The sequence below is a fragment of the Felis catus genome, chromosome B4, assembly GCF_018350175.1.
Source record: "Felis catus isolate Fca126 chromosome B4, F.catus_Fca126_mat1.0, whole genome shotgun sequence".
Lineage (NCBI taxonomy): Eukaryota > Metazoa > Chordata > Mammalia > Carnivora > Felidae > Felis > Felis catus.
Window position 1 is genome coordinate 119,573,436 of NC_058374.1, and position 12,284 is coordinate 119,585,719.

General features: G+C 41.1%; 1 protein-coding gene and 1 long non-coding RNA gene across 22 annotated transcripts in view; one reads left to right on the plus strand and one right to left on the minus strand.

Annotated features, from left to right (window-relative positions):
• Window positions 1-12,284, minus strand: part of ANKS1B (ankyrin repeat and sterile alpha motif domain containing 1B) — a 1,072,204-nt gene that overhangs the window by 75,449 nt on the left and 984,471 nt on the right. For 13 of the 19 annotated variants that reach the window (XM_023257357.2, XM_011284168.4, XM_023257356.2 and 10 more), the window contains 2 exons: window positions 11,163-11,270; window positions 8,901-9,080 (listed from right to left, as the gene is read on the minus strand). In XM_023257357.2, the coding sequence (XP_023113125.1) occupies window positions 8,901-9,080; window positions 11,163-11,270 (288 nt within the window). Of the gene's footprint in view, window positions 1-1,734; window positions 2,870-8,900; window positions 9,081-11,162; window positions 11,271-12,284 lie in introns of those variants that run through there. The other 6 variants (XM_045062214.1, XM_045062213.1, XM_045062212.1 and 3 more) reach the window with 3 other exon arrangements.
• LOC111561410 overlaps window positions 1-12,284 on the plus strand; it is a 53,032-nt gene that overhangs the window by 13,937 nt on the left and 26,811 nt on the right. For all 3 annotated transcript variants that reach the window (XR_002743994.2, XR_006601004.1, XR_006601005.1), the window contains one exon: window positions 9,824-9,963. This is a non-coding gene — a long non-coding RNA (uncharacterized LOC111561410). The remainder of the gene's footprint in view (window positions 1-9,823; window positions 9,964-12,284) is intronic.

The window sequence follows — 12,284 nt, forward strand, 5'->3', positions numbered from 1 at the left end:
TGTCTCACAACAATAATGTGAGATGGGCATTAATTTCATTTTAGGAAGAGAAAACTAAGACTTCGAAGGGCTAAGAGGCTTGTTCAGGGTTATAGAAGTAATAGATAACAGAGATGGGATTTTTAACCCTGATCTCATGACTTCAAATCCAATTTGTTTATTTAAAGATTTTATTTTTATACATTTATTTTATTTTTTAACATTTACTTATTTTTGAGAGAGAGAGAGAGAGAGAAGGGGGGCAGAGAGAGAAGAGACAGAGCATCTGAAGCAGGCTCCAGGCTCTGAGCTGTCAGCACAGAATCTGATGTGGGGCTTGAACTCATGAACTGTGAGATCATGACCTGAGCTGAAGTCGGACACTTAACTGACAGAGCCACTGAGCCTCCCCTAAAGATTTTATTTTGAAATCCCTACACCCAATGTGGGGCTCAAACTCACAATCCTGATACCAAGAGTTGCATGCTCTGGGTGCCTGGGTGGCTCAATCGTTTGGACATCTGACTTCAGGTCAGGTCATGATCTCACGGTTCATGAGTTCAAGCCCTGCATCAGGCTTTCTGTCAGCACAGAGCCTGCTTCAGATCCTCTGTCTTCCTCTCTCTCTGCCTTTCCCTTGCTCATTCTCTCTCTGTCTCTCTCTCAAAAATAAATAAACACTAAAAAAAAAAAAAAAAAAAAAAGAGTCATATGCTCCACTGACTGAGCCAGCCAGGCACCCCCAAATCTGGTATTTTAAAAATCTCATCGGGGGCGCCTGGGTGGCTCAGTCGGTTAAGCGTCCGACTTCGGCTCAGGTATGATCTCGCGGTCCATGGGTTCGAGCCCCACGTCGGGCTCTGTGCTGACAGCTTAGAGCCTGGAGCCTGTTTCAGATCTGTGTCTCCCTCTTTCTCTGACCCTCCCCTGTTCATGCTCTCTCTCTGTCTCAAAAATAAATAAATGTTAAAAAAAAATTAAAAAACATCTCATCAAGTTTAGTATGAAACACTGAAATCAATACTTATGGAATAAAACAATTTTTCTGCCAGACATTCTCAGAATGTCAAAATGGGTTTATTCAGGTGCCTACTACTGATATTTCTGCCTGCATAGAAGACATTCCCATTTCTGGTCATGGCACTCTGTCCATGGGAGGGGGCTCCTTTTCCACCCCTCAATCTGTGTGGTGCATGTGGAGCTAAAACCACCTCCATGCAAACTCACTCTCTCTCTCTCTCTCTCTCTCTCTCTCTCTCTCTCTCTCACACACACACACACACACACACACACCTTCTTCTGTGATTAGCTTTGGACAGATAAGTGATCCAAAACAGGCTGATCTGAACAAATGGGACCCAATGACGGGACTTTGGGGGGAACTCTTGGAAAGATAAGCCCTCTTTCTCATAGTTTCCAGTTGAACAGGAATTGGATTTGAAACTCCCTCATACAGAGAAAGACTGTTTGGGAAAAGAGCCAATCCAGAGGAAGCAGAGCTGAGACACGAAGAGCCAAAGAGCAAGACATCATATGAGCATCTGGACCCAGGTCTACTTGGACTTGGCAGTGAAATAATTCAAACACATGCCCTTTTTAACTGAAGACACCTTGAGTTGGATTTTTGTTAGTTGCACGTACATAGAAGAGTCCCTACTGGAATTTTACTTTAGTCATATACAAATGGAATTAACTGAGACAGGACCGCATAATCAGCCAGATTTCTAAAAAATTTTGTCTTCATTTTTTTTTTTAATTGGAAAAAGAAAAGGAAGAGGGAGAGGGAGAATAAGAAGATTCTCCTACCCTTGAAAATTTATCAAGGTCAGATCAGAAAAGCCAAAACTCTGACCTGTGGACCCAAGAACTGGACTGAATATAATGAGAAACATTCCAAAGATTTAACAAGTGGAAAAATAGCCTGGTGTGGCTCTTTGTGAATAAGCTGCTCCCTGTTAGCAAGCCTAAGGCACCACTAAATATCACGAGGTCAATTCCACTGAAATAGGGTTTTTATATATTGTCAGATTTCTTATTTATTCAGTTGAAAATAGGATCTTTTATACCGATCTTTCTCTTAAAAAAAAAATCCATAGTCTGTTTTTAATTGGGAACATTCCCTTTGGTTAAGGACCAGGACATGGAGGGAAGGTGGAGGCATCAAAGCTTCTCTAGCAAAATGAACGGAGCTATTTAGGTCTGACTGGAGTCTGTCAGAACAAATTCCTGGTCGTCTAATTTGCCTCACTGATGGACTTGACAGAGAATGAAAGAATCCAGACTTGTAAGATGAGTACCAAAATCTGAAAACAAACCCATCTGAGTGCTTTTCCCACTTCTTCCCATTATTTTTTTTTTAATTGAGGTATAGGATAGACGGTAACACTTCAGTATTTCCCAAAAGACACTAAGCACATTGGAATTTCTAACCCCAAAGTTGTGACAGGGAGAGCAGTATATATTTTGAGAAGAGACAATTAGCTGTCCACGTTAATAAACAAAGGGTGCACACATCAGGTTTAAATTCCAATTATGAAAGCAATGTTTTCCACTTTTGCTTGGTGTGATGCCTTTGGGAATAGATGGCTGGTGGTCTCGAATTCCTGGCTTGAAACAGGGCACAGATATCATCAACATCCCAAGTTATCTCTGAAGCTGGTATGTCAGCTTGTCAACTCGACAAGCTGTCAAGTCGGAAGCTCCTGATGGAAGAGCCTACCGAGTTTATTCTTCACCTTCTTTTTTTGGTTATACGTTATCTGTCTGTGCTTAAGTATCAGGAGTTGCTCTTTAGACCTTCATGGAAGAAAATTCTGAAGTCATGGACAGGCTGAACCTTTCTGAGTAGCGGCTAGGTGATAAGAATCTAAATTAAAAACCAGCCATTAACCTATGGGCATTAAAAAAAAATCTGATGTTAACACAGTAATAAGAAAACTTGTTAGTTTTAGGGAAAAATCACTCTGTAAAATGTTATTCCTTTAACATAGTTGTGCTATTTTCTAAAGGCTGATTCTGTAAATTCCCATAATGCCAGAGCAGTGGGCAGTATTTCTAGAAACAATAGACTTTCTCTCCCAGGGAAAAGTATGATAGAATCAATTACCATCTTCCTTCTTTCCCAAAGATGGCTAAGCATTTGCCTCATGGCTTTTTGAGATATTCATGCCTCTCTAGCTAATTTTGTGTACTGTACATTTCAAGCAAGTTGTAAATTTCATTTAAGGGAAAAATAATCCCTTCTTTGTCACTTAATGTTTTTACCTCACCATGTTAAAATAATAATAACATGCCATTACTGTAAGATATTCTTTGCTACATACTTTCTTTTAAAGTTTTTACTTAAATTCCAGCTAGTTCACATAAATTCCAGCTAGTTCACATATTAGTGTCAGGTGTACAATATAGTGATTCAACACTTCTATACAACACCCAGTGCTCATCACAAGGGGGGGGGGGTGAGGGAATGGGTTAAACAGGTGATGGGGATTAAGGAGTGCTACCTACTTTTGTAACCTGAATTTGTAGAGAATTATTCCATCTATCTTCTGCTTCTCCTGGCTTTGTGATCACTACACAGATCCCTTCTCCATCATAAGACACTTCTTGGGAGCCTTCATATTTATATAATTAAAATAATAAAGAGGAAAATTCCAATTCCATTGTATATTATATATTCTAAGCATGGATAATACTAGAACAAAAAGATGGTCTTTATAGAATGCTACAACCATCTGAGTGAGCATTTACCTTTCTGATATCTTTGGTATTAACTGGCCCTTTGATGAACCAGGGACCCACGGGTGATACATCTGAATTGAGAGTCATATCATCTATGTATTTACACATAAATTTCTTACCTGATACATACAAATATGCTTTCACATAACTTATCTTATCTGATACACACAAATCCCAGAGGCAGGATTTATCCACATTTTAAAGAAAACTGATGTTCAGAGAAACCACATGACTTGGTACAGGTCACACAGCCAGAAAGAAACCAAATCAGAACTCCAAATGAAGAAGCCACTAAGGAAACAGCATCTACTGTTTGGAGAAACCACAAACAAGGACCTCTCTGTATGCACAGTAAACCCCACCCACATACAAAGCTTTCACAAACATGTGTACAGGGCAGAGTTCTACCAAGCTGTGCAGAGAGGGTCTCCACCAAAAGGCTCAACAAATAACCATTATAGTTTTGCATTAAAGGGTTTTATGATGATTCATCAAAACCTGATTCAATAAGTTTCCACTAAACTACTAGTGATTTTATCGTCATTCTTCTTGCTATACCCACATGAGTATAATCTATTACAGCATATAAGTTTGTATTTGTTGAACTGTTATGAAAATGTTTTATGTCATTTAAAAATATTTATACCATTCAGGGGCTTATATCAGTCAGATAAGTGTCTGACTCATGGTTTCGGCTCAGGTCATGCATGATCTTGTGGTTTCATGAGTTCGAGGTCTGCACTGGGCTTTGCGCTGGCAGCTTGGGATTCTCATCTCTCTTTGCCCCTATCCCACTTACACTGTCTCTGTCTCTCTAAAAATAAATAAACTTAAAAAAAATACTTATATCATTTAAAACAGATACCACAAGGTATCAAGAGCCATAGAAGAACCAGGATACAGTCAGGTAGACAGAGCTTGAGTGCTGACTCAAGCCATGAGGCACAGCTCTTACCCACCCAGGGTTCCTCGAGTACAGGAGGGACATTGTGAGGATCAGATAAGATAAAGCACATGGAATCCCAGGCACGGATTTGGCTGTGGCGGGGCTTCTATCTGACTCCCTTTCCATTTCTCTTCTTTTAACAATATCAAAAGAATGAACATTTGTAGAACTTATATGTTAAATGCTTTCAAATAAAGAAGTAATTGGTCTAGTCATACTTATTAAGTGATACTATTTGGATCAAGAAACACTGGCATTTCAACGGTATCAACAGTACTGATTTAGGAGCAATTCAGACCAAGCCTTTGCAGTGCCTTACATAATGCCCTAGGTGAGTTCTGATTCAGTTCCTTTCTGGCTATGTGACCCAGACCACACAAGTCATGTGGTTTCTCAGTTTCCTTGTCTTCAAAATGTGGATAATGCCTGTTTCTCAGGTTTGTGTGCATCAGATAAGGTAACTGCCCCCAAATACTGGTATTTTTATTTAGATGAGAGCCTTAACGACTTCTACAGTATGGATTTTCCTCATTAATATCAAGCTAAAATTTGTTCAAAGATATGTATTTCTTTTACTATTTAGGAGTCCTTTTTATTTTTGTGAAACTAGAAGCATCATTTCATTTTTCCATAAGTATTTTCTGTAAATGAAGGCCTTCTATAAATGGTAGGAAGTTTCACATTGGGAATTTCTTGTTTCTTAGTAACTTTGGAGACTGTGGTCCCTTAACTTGATTAGCCCCATTACTCTCTTTTATTATTCATTTTCAGAGTATTCTGACTTCTAAATAAATATCACTTGAGAACATTTCTAAAGATGGCGAGTAGGCCCTAAATACTGGAAATATTTATCCCCCTTCTGATCGGCTTTCCATAGTTTCACTTTATTTTCACTCACTACAGAACTCGGACTGAAAAGCTGATCAGCCACATGCTATGTGCACAAGAGCAATTGTGTAGGATACTTCGTTTGTACTCAAATGAGATAATAGATGTGAAAGTACTTTGAAAATTTAAAAGCTCTATGGGCATTAAGTTATTATTATACAAATGTGAGTGTGACATTCATTTATTAGAGGCAGGGAAATATGGGAGCATTTCAGAGCTTCTGAGCTAATGAGTCCAATTTAGAACTGTAGGCCAGAAAAGTGATGTTTTCAGCATGACAGAAACCCATTGTCTAGATGTGATTATATCATTATGTTCAGTGGTTTAAAAAATGTTATTAGTACTGAACTCAATTCCATCTCTCACATACTCATTTAAGACAATTTGATGCCAGAATATTACTTATATCAGAATAAAAGCAAACAATAGCCACAGTATTTAAAAGCCACTGGATTCCAAGACAGGTATTTTTCATACTAGTTCAACCTGAACACCGATAATTAAACATCACTCTAGTGTTACTTTTGAAAATCATTTGCCAATGAACAAACTTCATAGTGGAACGGACATTAAATGTATCTCAATTTAACTGTAAGCATTGGTTTTCTAGGTTAAGCAAAGCACTTCCAAACATCTACTGAGTAGATCTTAAGAGGGCAACACTCCTATGAATTATTGCAACCACCAAGAACTTGAGGTTTCTGGCCTATGACTAGAATTCCAGATCACTCTGGTGGAGTCTCTGCTGAGAACAGATTTTCTGACCTGGTGATTTTTCTCTTAATTGCATTTTCCTTTCTTTTAGTAAATTAGCAAGCCTGAAGACGGACTTGTGTTGTTTGGTTAGGTGAGCCTTACCCATGCAACGAAAGCCCCTTGGGAGAAAGGTCCTGGGAAAGAACCTCAGGGACCAGGCTCCTGGTTGGATGGAGGTGTAACTAGCTGCTTGCCTACCGAAATTTTAAATTCTAATCCAAGTCTTTAGGAAGACCCAACTTTATTGGCTAAGCACATAGCCTCGGGGAAGAAATGTGGCATGGGGAGAGCATGACAGGTTGTTAAAAAAGCAAATGGATTTAAAAAATCATCCTAGCAAATGACCAGAAAAGAAAGGATAAGAAAAAAACACCAATTGAGCGGTTGAGTGATAGAAAAGCACTTTAAAAAAAAAACAAAAAACTGTTCAACAACAAAATCACAGAGTATTTCATATTTTGACAGGTTAAAGCTTTGAGACTATTTTTAAAAGGTACACATTCATTTCTCCACGATTTCTGGCATTTCTAGACTAGGAAACATTCTCAAGAGAAACAAACAAAAAACTGCAATTAACACAACCGAAAGAGTTGCAATCCCAGAATTCCTTTTTCTTATTGATTAGTTTCTTGTAGTGCCATCTCCTATTTTCTCTGCTTTCTCTGCAGCCAAAGTGCTGTATTGAGCGCAGGATTTCAGAAAGGTCTAATATGCTCCTGGCTCCTGGCCTATGTCTACATCAGTCATTCGATTGCTGTGAGCAGTACACGTGAGGAAAACAAGCATATCCACACAGACCCTCTGTGGCTCACCGCGTCCCATCCACCCTTTTATCTATCCTCTCTCTGCTTTTGGGCCTTTCTCACCTGGCCAGATACAAGTTCATTCAACTTTCTCAAGGATAGGACAATTCTTGAAAGGGATGCCTTCCAATTGGAGTGATGGGAAAAACATCTGGGCTATTCAACAAGAAATACTAGCCTTTGAATCTCACGAGGGACCTAAGGGAGAAATCTTGCTAGATTATCTCTGAGTGTTCACACGCAGGCAGAGGAGTAATTAATTTCCTCTTTGAAAAAACTGTGCTGTGTGCAGAAATGTCATAAATTATAGGAGGATCTCAGATAGGTGATTTTGTTTTTGAAGTTCGCATAGTCAACAGTAGCTAATGCTCTTTAAGGAAGGATCCTCCTTTACCCAGGAAATAGAAAGTTTCAGAAAATACCCAGTTGGTACTAATACATAAAGACTACATGGGTCAAACTTAAATCATGTCTCTGAAATGCTGTCATTACAGAAATTTAACCACATATATGTGATCCACAAATACTAACAAGTAGCAGGAAATATATGAACAGCTTGGGGGAAAAAAGCTTTCAGACTCTAAAAGAACATCAGTGAAAACAAGAATAAGGATTAAAAGATAATACTTAACAAGAGAGAAAAGGAAAATTATTCATTTCTTGTAACTTGTACATTTTCATCTCCCTTCAAGAAAAGATTCTCCATAATCCTAACATTGCCATTCCCTGCACAAAGATCCCAGAGAACAATTCAATATTGAGAGAGCTAAAAGGAGTTGCAATATACCAGACTCTCTCTCTCTCCAGGGCATCTGCAAGCAGAAAAGTCATGGTTTCCAGAACATTCTCTTCACATTTTTCTTTCATGAGCGGCAGCACAGAATGTTTACCAAAGGCTTTTCAAAACAGAATCTCACCAAACAGTTGAGAAAAATATTTAACAAGCAAAGCAAAGCAATTACAGTCGAATTTTCACCTCAAGATTCTCATCTTAGGTGTGGGAGGCAGAGAGAAAACTCTTAACACACCAGTCTGAACCTGGAAGGAGGATGAAAACAGTTGATTCTGCCAGTTGTTGTCAACAAATCCAAATCTTTGAATCTCGAGGACAAACGCTAGAGCCTTAGCTGCCCCCCTGGACGTGTGTTAAGAACAGTTCCACTGTTGGGTATGGCTGACTCATGTTTCTGAGCGGCAGTCTGAGGGCAGGTGAGGCATGGACACCTCTGCCAAAACCACAGAGAGGGCTAAGCATGAAAGATCTCTCTTTTCAGTTGTGTCAAGCAGCATCATCACCTTCAACTACTCAAGGTGACACTGTGAGACGATGCAACCAGTCCCGACAGTGTGATACTGTTCAAATATGTTAACCCGGAAGGAAATTAACAACATCACGAGGAGTTACTACTTCCCCCCAACTTCTGCTCTGTCATCTAACCAATTTACATTTTATAACCCAGACTTTTGTTATTCATTTTCATTATGATTTCATTCTTACGCGGGATGATTCCCTTTGGCACAAAGACTTTCTGGGTGCAATGGGATCAGACAACTTCTCCCTTAAGAATGGATAACAAGGACCTGGGTATACAAGCCATTCCCGGAAGGTGTGTTTTCAGTCTGGTTTGAGCGAGTAGGGAATGAAGGCCATAGCATAAGATGGTAAAATTCCAGCTGGGTGGACAACAGGCATCCATCGGCTCACTGCAAGCTAGTGTTCAATATCAGAATGCATTACTCGATATGGGTGAAAGGCAAAAATATCACAGAGGCTTTTAACACCTTACCTGGGCCATCTGCCTCTCCAGTTTTGATCGGGGAATATCATCAAAGTAGTTTTCATTTCTTCTCCTCCTTGCATCGCCCTGCATGATAATGTGAGGAACGTCTAGGGAGCCACCAGTGGTGTAAGTGCTTTGGCTAAGTGATGGAGACAACTGAGGAGGAGTGTGATTACCACTGGGATCCTGAATGGAAATACATCATGAAATAAATACCATGTTCTTGTGGCTAACCTTTGGTTTCACAATTGTGAAATACTGACAAGACACACTGCAGGGGTGGGGAGTCATTTCTGAATCACCTGCTAAGGAATGGGTGACATTCTACCATTTTATTAATGGCGTGTTCTAGGCAATACTTTCCCCCCTAAGTATTTCAGGTCAAAGTTTTCAAGGATAATGAGTCAGGCCCGGCTTTCCTACACCAGTGCTACGGAGGAGCTCAGGAGAGAGGCACCCGTATGCTGGGCACCCCTGACGCGATTGGGTGTGTTCACAAGGGAAGAGATGCATCTCCTTGTGGACAGAGTGTCCTCACTGTAGTGACACATGACAAGAAGGCCCCAGTAGGACCTAATGGGTCTTGATTCTCCATCAAAGGGTGGTCTGGCAATCAGGCAGGGAAGAGGACACAGTATGGAAACACAGCATGTCACACGCAGACTGCAGAGCAATGCATATAATGACAGGGGACGTGTTTCAACGGCAAAGATGACTCAAGCTGAGGGAAACTGGTCAGAAGTCAGATAAGGGGTGGCAGACGGCTGGGCTCTAGGGTTTGCAAGTCAGAGGAGGGTTGGATTGTGCTGAGTCTCCAGGCCACTTCTCCCCCAGATGTTCTGGGCCTCCTGTGACAGATTAAGATCCTGCACTTTTTCTTGGGAATCTCTGTCTTTGATCTGTTTGTTGTTCTCCTAAATCTCTTCCAGGGAGCCGGAGGGAGAGGTTCAGGAGGGGAAGGAAAGAGAGCAGAGTAAGTAGGAGGAAGTTACTCGTCTACAGAGGCATTTTAGGATGTTTACACTGAAGGCACCTACATCTTTACCTCCTTTTGTGTAGCGAAATGAAGGTAAGACAATAATCACTTTCTAGTCTTATTTTCCCCCTAATTTATTTGAGGCTTCCCTTACTGGGAAGAAAAACACGTCCTGTTTTTACTTTCACTGCTCCCAAAGCCCCCAGCTGGTTGGTCTCCAAATGTCCCAGTGTATCCCAATTTCCCTAGTGCTCAATTTTCCTGCTGGTTCCCTCCTCCAGCCACATCTCTTGTATTCCCTGGAATCGTTGTGTATCTTCTTCTTTAAAATGGAATCAGACTCACAGTCTTACCAGCTTCTCTCCCACCTGACCCTCTGCTGTCCTGGCAGTAGTTTTGCTGTTTTCTGAAGTTCACTGATAAGAGGCTTTCTACTGCATTTCATTGTCGGCAGTTACATCTAAGTGCCATGCTTGGGTGTACTGTTTGCTATTGCTGCCTTTGCTGACACGTGCAGAAAAGGGATCAGAAGCCAGTGCGGGATGAAATAAAGAGAACAGAGTTGGAACTCTCTAACCAGTCATGGAGATCCAGGCTTTTCGATGAGTTTTTGAGAAGTTCCAACAGGGCCTCATGGAAACCAGTGACTGTTGGCTGCTCCTTCCCACTGCCATTTTGCCAGCAATCAACTCTCATTTTCTTGTTCTCTCTGCTTTGCCCTTCTTGCCTTCCTTCTCCTTCCACGTTATCTTTGTCTCCATTCTATACTTTTCTCTCTAGTTTTTCTGCCCCAGAATTCTAAAATATAGCTGCAATCATTTATTAATGTTCTGGATTCTCTATTCATAATTTCTGAAGGAAGTAAAGCTGACAAATTTGTACCTCCTAAAAAAACAGGAGACCCTAAGGTTAACTTTCAATTTATCTTTCCTTAACTGTGGTCCTTGAATGATTTTCGTTCTGTGGGTTTGAGGAGTTTGACCTAAAACTCATCTCCTCTCACTTGGTGCAGATGGGAATGTGGGAAGGGGGCAGAGGGAGTGGTTCTTTAAAAGTGCTGGTTTGTAATGTGTACATCTAAATCTCAAAAGCATACGCTTAACCAATTGAGAGAAACAAATCTCATCTTACAAAACACAATCAAAACTGCGATTGTTTTTATAGAAATAAGGTAAACCACATGGAAAACAGCCTGTACTTCTCGATCCATTGCTTCGATCATGTCATTTTATTGCACACAATAACTTCTGAGGATAAGAGTGGAGGCGGAAACGAACAAGCTGGGCACTTACCCTGAGGGTGATGGACCGAGGGGGCTTCTGTGGTGGATCGTCGTGCAGCCTGTCTCCCAGAGATGCCAAAATACGTTTCCTGTGGCCAATCAAATTGATTTTTAAAACCTGAAACGACATATATTTGGGTTAAATATTTCATCTGAGAAAAAGATGTCCTAAAAGATGAAAAGTGAAGGGATCTGTGCAGTTACCTCTGCACCATGAGAGATGTGTGAAATCAGGGTGAGCCCTCAAGTCCAGAAAGATGGGAATGGCAGGGGCAGAGTCCAATGTGGCTGTGGAGTGGGGGTTGGAAAAGAGAGCAGAGGCACGGCTCCTCCTGCTGGTGCTGCCCTGGAGTCTAGATCTCCTCTCATCAACCACCACCCTTTCCAGAGGATAAGTCACTTTAACCTGCACCAGCAGAAAACTCTCCCATACAGAGTCTATTGCCCTTAGAATAAAATCAGAGTCCTGACCTGGCCCCAAGGCCCAACAGGGCTGGTTGCCCTCTGCCTCCCTCTGTGTCCCTCCATTCAGGATGTCCACACTGGCCTTCTCTGTTCCTTGAACATTCCATACTCATTCTTGCCTTAGGGCCTCTATCCCTTTTGTCCATCTGCCTGGAATGGTCCCCTCAAGATTTTCAAATGATGCCTTCTCATCCCTCTGGGGCTCAAGTGTTATCTCCTCACAAAAGCCTTCTCCCTCCTCTCACTAAAAGAACCATGTCCTCAACCCCCATCACACTCTACCGCATGATCCTCTTTTTATCATTCTATGAAATAACTTTATTTATAGGTTCAGTGTGTGTGTGTGTGTGTGTGTGTGTGTGTGTGTGTGTGTGTACCCATCTCCCCTAGGTAAACTTCCTGCAGGCAAGGCTCTGGTGTATCTTTATCATTATGATTTCCCAAATGCCTAAAGCAATGCTTGAAATAATAGGGGTTCAATGAATATGAAAGAATGAATTTTAATGTAGATGAAGGTAGCAGAGGAGGGTTGGAGTCAAGCACTACCTACCTGGGGGAAGACTCAAAGTCTCCCCAGGATGGGATTTTGAGTCTGAGGGCCCTACAAGGCACACTGTGGAAGAGGTGACAAAGGAAACCAAGAGTTGCAGACAGTCTCAGTTCCCAC